Source organism: Salminus brasiliensis, chromosome 10, assembly GCF_030463535.1.
Source record: "Salminus brasiliensis chromosome 10, fSalBra1.hap2, whole genome shotgun sequence".
Classification (NCBI taxonomy): domain Eukaryota; kingdom Metazoa; phylum Chordata; class Actinopteri; order Characiformes; family Bryconidae; genus Salminus; species Salminus brasiliensis.
This window is the reverse complement of record NC_132887.1, coordinates 21724559-21734247: the sequence shown is the minus strand read 5'-3', so window position 1 is coordinate 21734247 and position 9689 is coordinate 21724559. Positions and strand designations below refer to the sequence as shown.

The following is a 9689-nucleotide window of genomic DNA, read 5'->3' as shown; positions in this document are numbered from 1 at the left end:
GTGTTATTGACGCATATTAGTGGGGTGTGAAAACGTTAGTATGGTGTGGAGTAACTAGTGACACTTTGACTCGACTCGACTTTGACTTGATTTATTTTTTTATTTGAATTCTTACCCAATTTACATCCCTATTTTTAGATTATTATAATTATGCAACCCACTCGTACCTGATCACATGTTCCCACACATGTACCCAGGTCTGATGCAGTGTGGTGGCCAGCATCACACTGAGGTGATGTAGGGAGGAAAAGGCCAATCAGACTGGCAGGCAGCATGACCCAGCACGACCCAGTGATCCTTGGGTTGTAGTGATGACTTGAAGCCCTAAATAAATACGTTTTAATCAGTTACATATACTGATTATGGTATATGCATGCATGTTCCGGAGTATGTTCACTTCATAAAGATTCCTGTTTCTACTCCTAAATTTATGAAGAGAGGAATCAGTTTAGTCACTGATTCATTTTTTGTGTTTATTGTTTGATCGGTCACACCTCAGCAGCTAAAACACTTCATGTGTTGCTATGCTGATAAATGCTGGATGTACTATGAAGTTCCCCTGCAGTTCAATAAACTACTCAGCACTCATAATGGAATTCCACCGATATTTCAATATTCCTGTATAAGTAAAAGGATAAGACGTAAACAAACACACTTAATGTGGTTTGATGAGGAATGCTTAAACCTTGAGAATCCTACCGAGCCAGAACTGAGGTGATAAGAACCAGATGTCTGAAGGATTCATTGCCTCTAAAGCTACCTCACGTAAATCATTTACATGGAAATGGAAACATACACCCTGCCTGAAGCCTGAGACGTTGTTTAATGGTAGAATCATTTTTAAAACAAATTCAGGGCATAGAGATTCCTGCAGAGAAAATTAGTACACTGACCAAAGCATAACCAATAATACTTATATATTATCACCAATATATATTATATATTACATAAGATTTCTGTAAGGAGGAGTTGGTAAGTTTCTCTGGAACAAAGCATTTCACATCTAATCTCTCTGAATTACTCAATGATGGAATTATTCATCCCGAAAGTTCATCCCCATTAAAGCAGCAGTATGCGAGAATTGTCCTTTCTCGCTCCTGGGCTCCCCCTGCAGTAGGTGTGCTTTGAGCCACCACATGCATTTTTAGACAAGCTTAGAGATACTTAGAGATACAGTAGATTAATATTACAAGATTTTACACAAATATGACTTGCATGAATTGCATGGCGTCTCGTAATGATTATATGGCAGCTATTTAGTCTTGAACTACAGCTTCTAGGATACTGTAGCTAGCTAATGTTGGCTAACTTGCTGAAGTCGTAATTCGTCCGTTAGCATTGCATAAACCACACTTGTCTTAAACTATGCCCAGAGTGCAATTTTATAGATGTAGCATGCCAAATAATGTTGGAATCCACTTAAAACAAGTCTGTGTGAAACTAACTCAGTGGGGTTTGATGTGAGTGTATGATGACTTCGGCATGCAGTTAGCACTATGCTAATGGATAGCTAAATAATGAACAATATAGCAAATAGCAAAATCATGAACGAAGTCCAGCACTGCTGTTACAAATTGTCTTGTAATACAGAAACCCTGCAATTTGCTCTTGGCCTCGCAAATGTAATGCTAGCTTCCACTAAGCGAGCTGGGCCAGGCTAATGTTACGATGCCACTGTTGGGTGAGCCTAGCAAGGGGGCTGTGCTAACATTGCAGTAGCGACGTTGGATGAGGGCTGTGACTGACTGAAGAATGCCAAATTTATTAGACTACAGTACATTAAAGTGTACTTGTCACCACACTAATGATCAATGCACTTGGGACAACTATCCTTGTACTTGCTTGCACCAATTTCTGTACTGGAAGTATAAAGTATATTTATAAAAATACATAAAATACAAACCCTGGATCTTGCAGCACAAAGGTCACATATCAGCAAGTCCCTAAGCCATCACACCTTCTATCTGAATGGTTATGTGGTTAGTTAGCTAACCACACTGTGAAAAACGGGCCCAGCCCAGTTTGTTAACATTATTTGCATAACCCTGTTTGCCTGGAAAAGCCACCAGAACCATTCTGAGAACAACCCCATAGCGTTATCCCTCCTCTACCAAACTTTCTCCAGCATTCTCCAGACTCGGCCATTAGACTGCTAGACTGTCAGATAGAGAAGCGAGATTTGTGACTCCAAGGAACTCGTTTCCACTGTTCCAGAGTATATATATATATATATATATATATATATATAAAAACACTACTATAAATATATATGCAAATATAAATTAATAATGTGCTCAAGCATGTTCTTCAGGTAGGATTTTCATAATGAATGATTACATAAAGAAAAATCACTCTATTTGTCTCTATTTGTGCTGCTTTGTCATATTCTAGCTAGTTCAGTTCTCCAAATTGCCTGCAGATATGGTATTCTCGTGTATTTTGGTGAAATGTTGACTGCAACAACAACCTTGACGTGTTCTTGGTGCTCTTGCGCTCCTCCAATGCCTCTATTTTGTTGTCAGCACTTCTAGCTCTCTGTCTGTTCTTTTTTATCCTCGTTCTACAGACATAATTTCTGGGGTATTGGCTCCTTATGTGCTCCCGTCTCATATTACTGATGCTGGACTGGAGCTGTTGCCCTCATGCATCTCTCAGCAGGCACAGCCTCAGAAGACAGCAGCCCTCCTTAATGGCTCCTCACCAGCACCTGCCCCAAACAATTCTAAATGCAGCTTTCTCAAAGACGTATGTGCTGAAGGTTTCGGATTTCGTCCGCTGGTTGAAGTAGTGCAGTAATCCGAAGAACCTGCAGTGTACTCCATTCCACCAGCCTTTCAAGCAGAATTCAGACTTCCCAAAGAAATCCGGTTAGAGTCATTTGGTGTGAAATGATAGTTTTAGAGAAACTTAATGACTTTTTTTTTGTGGTGGCGATAAAAAATAGGGGTTAAGAAAAGGGCTAACCAAAAACCACCAGTTAATATAGATGTGTCTTCTGTGTCTATGTTTTTAACCAGAAGATTTTATAGGCATTAAACATGCGGTTAACTGCTAAACAGTCTAGTGTAATGCTCACTTTACCATTTAAAGCTGATATTTGTACTGAGCACCAAAAGGCTTTTGGTAAACCCAGCCCTGAAGGACTTTCTTTACTGCTGGACAAGCAAGTTATCCTTTTACTTTTTTTTTTTTTTAAAACAAAAAACCTGTGGAATTCCTCTTTAGCATACACAGTCCTTCACATTTTAGTATTTCTGCATACATTTTGAGCTGAATAGTGATCAGATCTTCATCTAATCCCAAGACTATATTTTAAAAAAGTATAATAATTATTACAAATGTGTCACGCTTCTGTCCTATTTGTGCATGTCGGTCACTTTGTTTTGGTTTCCTCCATGTGCTCCTTAGCACATGGCTCTGTGTTTGCTCCTTGAGCCCTCCTTAGCCCCGCCTGGTCATTAGTGTTACCACCTGTGCCTCCTTTGTGGTCTCAGCTGGTACTTGTTGGTCTTAGTATAAGTAGTCCCTTAGTTTCAGTGGTCCTGGTCTGGTCTCTTGTGTGTGTGTGTTCTTTTGTTCGTTTGTGTTTCTGTGGTTCTTGTTTTGCTTTACCTTGTTTTTTATGTTTAATAAATGACTTGCCTTTATGTCCGTCTCCGACTCCAAGCTCTGCAATTGTGACTTTATAGTCTTACTTTTATTTCACAATAACACACAACAACATCATACAAAATTAAATATCTTGTCAGAAAAAGCATGTGAAAATAGCATAGGAGAAGCATTTTTTTATGTCACCATCCAGCAAACACTGAACAAGACTGGTTGTGCATGGAAGAACAGCAAAGAGAAGAGGATGGTGGAAGAGAATGATCCAAAATAAAGCTTTTTGGTGTAAATGAAAAGCGAAATGCTGCATCTTTACATAAGAACCTCATCCCAACTGTTAAGCATGGTGGTGGCAGTATCAGAGGCATTGAGGCAGGCAGAATTTGCCCAGGGTGGCTTGGTGTTGTTGATAGACCTGTAAATTCTGGATTGTACAAATTCTGCATTGAAACTCTTTTGATTGACAAAAAACAATAACGGACATGCATTTTGGGCCAGCCTGGCGATTGGCCCATAAAAAGATCTTGGTATGCTATTTACATTTGACCAAAATATGAATGGCAGTTAATGTGGCCACCAAAGTTATCTTTTTTTTTTTTACTTCAAAATAACTTGAAAATGTTATGTACTTAATACTCTCTATGTACATAATAGACACATTAATATACGTTCAAATTTGGACAGTCTATAAACATCTTTTGTTTCATCAAATTGTCTTATTCCTATTTTTTAAATATATTTGTGCTCATGAAGATGTAATGTTGACATTGGTAAAAACAAACAAACAAACAAAAACAGAAAAAAAAGGTGAGGACTATTTTGCCATACAATGCCTTGCATGCCCTGCTCCACTCCACCATGAACATGCAGTACCAGTCAAAAGTTTGAACACACCTTAAATTGAGTGTTTTCTTTTTATTTTTAAAATTGTCTGCATTGTAGAATAATATTAAAGTCATCCAAGCTATGACAAAAAAAACATATTTAGTAATTATTTAGTAAACAAAAATGGGTTTAGAAAACCAGAATATGTTTTATATTTTAGATTCTTCAAAGCAGGCACCTCTTGCTCAGATGACAGCTTTGCATATCTTGGCATTTTCTCAGTCAGCTTTATGGGGTGGTTGCCTGGAATGGCTTTCAGTTAACAGCTGTGCCTTGTCGAGAGTTAACTACTTGATTTTCTTGCCCTCTTAATGTGTTTGAAACCATCAGTCCTGTTGTGAAGAGGTAGAGTTTGTATACAGTGAAGAGCCCTATCTAAGTAATCTTCTAATCCATATTATGTCAAGAACTACTCAACTAAGTCAAGAAAAATGACCATTAACATCTATCATTTGTTGCTCAGTCACTTCTATTACACAAAATTTCAAGAGCTATAAAAGCATCCTCAGGTGCAGTCGCAAAGACCATCGAACATAATGAAACTGTCTCTAATCAGGACCACCCCATGAAAGGAAGACCAAGAGTTACCCCTGCTGCACAGGATAGGTTCATCAGAGAGTTGCCAGCCTCAGAAACCGCAAATTGACAGCACCCCAGATAATAGCCCACCTAAAGGCTTCACAGAGTGTTTTGCTTTGTTGAACACTTATGTGTCCTTATGTGTTCCTTCATAGTCTGGATGACTTCAGTAATAATTTACAATGTAGGACAAAAGAAAATGAAAGAAATAAGAACATTGAATGAGAACTTTTGACTGGTACTGGTAAGAGACTCAAGTCCTCATCCGTCATCCTCTCTTCCCAGTGGGGCCGGAGAACTGAGTCTCTTATGTCTAATCATAGGTTTAATCTGCACTATTTACACTTTACTGTACATCCTGTACACATGCACTCCTGGACACTACTGACACTTATATAAATATCAATATATGCACATATTTATTCAGTATTGTCATCTGCCTCATACCCACTCCTCCGGCACATTATTCATTCCTTATTCTTCATAACTGCACTGTCTTTCATCTCCAGTTGGTTTCAAATGCATATATATATATATATATATATTTTTTTTTTTTTTTTTTTTTTTTTTTTAATTTAATTTTTTTTTTTTTTTACATCTATCTATCTACTATACTTTATGCCTAAACCTCAGAAATAATAAATAAATAAATAAATTAATTAATTAATTAATTAAAATAATTAAAGTAAACTGAAAGTAAAGTAAAGTAAAAGTTGTAAAACGTGTCTCAGGCTTCAGGCAGTGTATTTATAACTATTTTATTTAATAATCTTTTTTTTTCTGTAATCTAGTTTTTAGAGTCATTGGCCGGTCCGGACTCTTCCTATCACCACCACTAGTTTCCACCACCGTGGCGAGAGCTCTGCCTTCAACACGCAGAGACTCTTAAAGCTTAAAACCCTTCACCGCAGGATTAGCCCCTGTAGTGAGAAAAACAGACATATTAAACATTACACATTAAACAGACGTCCCTGACAGACACACTTTGTTGGCCGTCGATGCTCTTTTTTTAGCCACCGTGGCCCTTTAAGAAACTCCATATTGTCCTGACATGTGATGCGTCAACACCGAGGGAGCGGACGGTGCTGTTATGTAAAAAAAAAATATAAATAAAAAATGAAAACGAGCACGGAGAAAGTGTCCGTCTGCTGGCTGCAGGTATGAGAGCGGACCGGTGGAGGTGAGCTAACTGCGTATCCGGGCGGTAGTGAATGGAAAACAGCCGTCGAAGAGGATTGAGAGGAAACTGTGGATGAACCGAAACACTGCGCTGAGCAGCCGGAGCTCCACGCGCTCGCAGAAGCTGGAAAGTCTCGTCTACCACCTACCCAGGAAGGCAAGGCAAGGTAAGAGCGAATGACAAGTGTGGGTGTCTTCAGAGTGGCGACCGAGCTGCACAGCTCGCCTCTGCAGTTTATTAGGCTGTCTTTGGGCTTTTGTAGTTTGAGCACTGGACGGTGGCGAAGTTGTGTTTTTCGGGGAATTGCTGGCTCCTCTTTGCCAAGAACAGACGTCGAGTCCAGGGTCTGTTGTTGAGGCAGGGTGAGAGGTCTGGTTTGACAGCGCGATTCTGTTCAAACTGGCTGAACTAGTCCGCTTGCCTCCAGAGCACTGCTGTGTGTCGTGATGAGGAGTTTCGTGATCCCTGAAAATAACAGCAGTAAATAAATAAATAAATAAATAAATAAATAAATAAAGCCCTGTCAGAAATGAAGAACTTTCTCTGGCGGGGGAAGCCTCTACATGGAGGTGTTGGCTCTTGTTGACCATCACGGGTCTCGACGCCGCTCTCTTTGTGTCTGTGTGGAAAAACCTGGAACTCCAGCTGAAGTCCAACTTCACCAGCCTGTCAGGCTCACTGTCACTGCTGCGCCCGGAGTCAGCAATAGCTGCTCTGAATGAGAGCTGTCTCACTCTCAGGGAAGAGGGGGACCTGGTTCAGCTGTCTGTCTCACTCTTGGTATGGATTGTGCTATATGGTTTAGCTGTCTGTCTCTCACTCTTGGTATGGATTGTGCTATAAGGTTCAGCTGTCTGTCTCTCACTCTTGGTATAGATTGTGCTATATGGTTCAGCTGTCTGTCTCTCACTCTTGGTATGGATTGTGCTATAAGGTTCAGCTGTCTGTCTCTCACTCTTGGTATGGATTGTGCTATATGGTTCAGCTGTCTGTCTCTCACTCTTGGTATGGATTGTGCTATATGGTTTAGCTGTCTGTCTCTCACTCTTGGTATGGATTGTGCTATATGGTTCAGCTGTCTGTCTCTCACTCTTGGTATGGATTGTGCTATATGGTTCAGCTGTCTGTCTCTCACTCTTGGTATAGATTGTGCACTCTTAGTATAGATTGTGCTATATGGTTTAGCTGTCTGTCTCTCATTCTTGGTATGGATTGTGCTATATGATTCAGCTGTCTGTCTCTCACTCTTGGTATGGATTGTGCTATATGATTCAGATGTCTGTCTCTCACTCTTGGTATGGATTGTGCTATATGGTTCAACTGTCTGAATCTCACTCTTGGTATAGATTGTGCACTCTTAGTATAGATTGTGCTATATGGTTTAGCTGTCTGTCTCTCACTCTTGGTATAGATTGTGCTATATGGTTCAGCTGTCTGTCTCTCACTCTTGGTATAGATTGTGCTATATGGTTCAGCTGTCTGTCTCTCACTCTTGGTATGGATTGTGCTATATGGTTCAGCTGTCTGTCTCTCACTCTTGGTATAGATTGTGCTATATGGTTCAGCTGTCTGTCTCACTCTTAGTATAGATTGTGCTATATGGTTCAGCTGTCTGTCTCTCACTCTTAGTATAGATTGTGCTATATGGTTCAGCTGTCTGTCTCTCACTCTTAGTATAGATTGTGCTATATGGTTCAGCTGTCTGTCTCTCACTCTTGGTATGGATTGTGCTATATGGTTCAGCTGTCTGTCTCTCATTCTTGGTATGGATTGTACTATATGGTTCAGCTGTCTGTCTCTCACTCTTGGTATAGATTGTGCTATATGGTTCAGCTGTCTGTCTCTCATTCTTGGTATGGATTGTGCTATATGGTTCAGCTGTCTGTCTCTCACTCTTGGTATAGATTGTGCTATATGGTTCAGCTGTCTGTCTCTCATTCTTGGTATGGATTGTGCTATATGGTTCAGCTGTCTGTCTCTCATTCTTGGTATGGATTGTGCTATATGGTTCAGCTGTCTGTCTCTCACTCTTGGTATGGATTGTGCTATATGGTTCAACTGTCTGTCTCTCACTCTTGGTATGGATTGTGCTATATGGTTCAACTGTCTGTCTCTCACTCTTGGTATGGATTGTGCTATATGGTTCAGCTGTCTGTCTCTCACTCTTAGTATAGATTGTGCTATATGGTTCAGCTGTCTGTCTCTCACTCTTAGTATAGATTGTGCTATATGGTTCAGCTGTCTGTCTCTCACTCTTAGTATAGATTGTGCTATATGGTTCAGCTGTCTATCTCTCACTCTTAGTATAGATTGTGCTATATGGTTCAGCTGTCTGTCTCAGTGTTTGTAAAGACTGTTGCATGACTTGGTGAAGGCTGCTGTATGGTTCGTCTGTGTATCTCTCGCTCTTAGTAAAGATTGTTATATGGTTCACCTGTCTCTCTCTCGCTCTTAGTAAAGACTGTCATTTGATTCAGCTGTCTCTCTCTCGCTCTTAGTAAAGACTGTTATTTGATTCAGCTGTCTCTCTCTCGCTCTTAGTAAAGACTGTCATTTGATTCAGCTGTCTCTCTCTTACGCTCTTAGTAAAGACTGTCATTTGATTCAGCTGTCTCTCTCTTACGCTCTTAGTAAAGACTGTCATTTGATTCAGCTGTCTGTCTCTCGCTCTTAGTAAAGACTGTTATTTGATTCAGCTGTCTCTCTTACGCTCTTAGTAAAGACTGTTATTTGATTCAGCTGTCTGTCTCTCGCTCTTAGTAAAGACTGTTATTTGATTCAGCTGTCTCTCTCTCGCTCTTAGTAAAGACTGTGGTATATGGTACGCCTTTACATTACCTTTACCTTAACTTTACATTACATTTTACATTACGTTGAATACCATGTCTCTCACTCTTAGTAAAGACTGTGGTATATGGTCCAACTGTCTGTCTCTCGCTCTTAGTAAAGACTGTGCCATATGGTCCAGCTGTCTGTCTCTCGCTCTTAGTAAAGACTGGGATGTGGTTCACCTGTCTGTCTCTCTGTGTTTGTAAAAACTATTGCATGACTTAGTGTAGGCTGTTATATGGTTCACCTGTCTGTCTCTCGCTCTTAGTAAAGACTGTGATATATGGTTCACCTGTCTGTCTCTCTCTTAGTAAAGACTGTTATACGGTTCAGTCGTCTCTCTCTCTTAGTAAAGACTGTTATACGGTTCAGTCGTCTCTCTCTCTTTGTAAAGATTGTTATTTGATTCAGCTGTCTATCTCTCGCTCTTAGTAAAGACTGTTATTTGATTCAGCTGTCTGTCTCTCACTCTTAGTAAAGACTGTCATTTGATTCAGCTGTCTGTCTCTCGCTCTTAGTAAAGACTGTGCTATATGGTTCACCTGTGTGTCTCTGGGTCTAGTAAAGACTGTTATATGGATTATTGGGTAAAAAAAGACTGGTTCATATT

The 9689-nt window shown here is 39.9% G+C and overlaps 1 protein-coding gene across 2 annotated transcripts in view; it reads left to right on the top strand.

Moving 5' to 3' along the window:
* The first annotated feature begins 6121 nt into the window (after positions 1 to 6121).
* bahd1 (bromo adjacent homology domain containing 1) overlaps positions 6122 to 9689 on the top strand; it is a 63271-nt gene continuing 59703 nt past the window's right edge. Inside the window, exon 1 of one of the 2 annotated variants that reach the window (XM_072689692.1) lies at positions 6122 to 6416. In XM_072689692.1, coding sequence (XP_072545793.1) covers positions 6323 to 6416 — 94 coding nt within the window. In that variant the 5' untranslated portion in view covers positions 6122 to 6322. Of the gene's footprint in view, positions 6417 to 6986; positions 7031 to 9689 lie in introns of those variants that run through there. The other variant, XM_072689695.1, reaches the window with a different exon arrangement.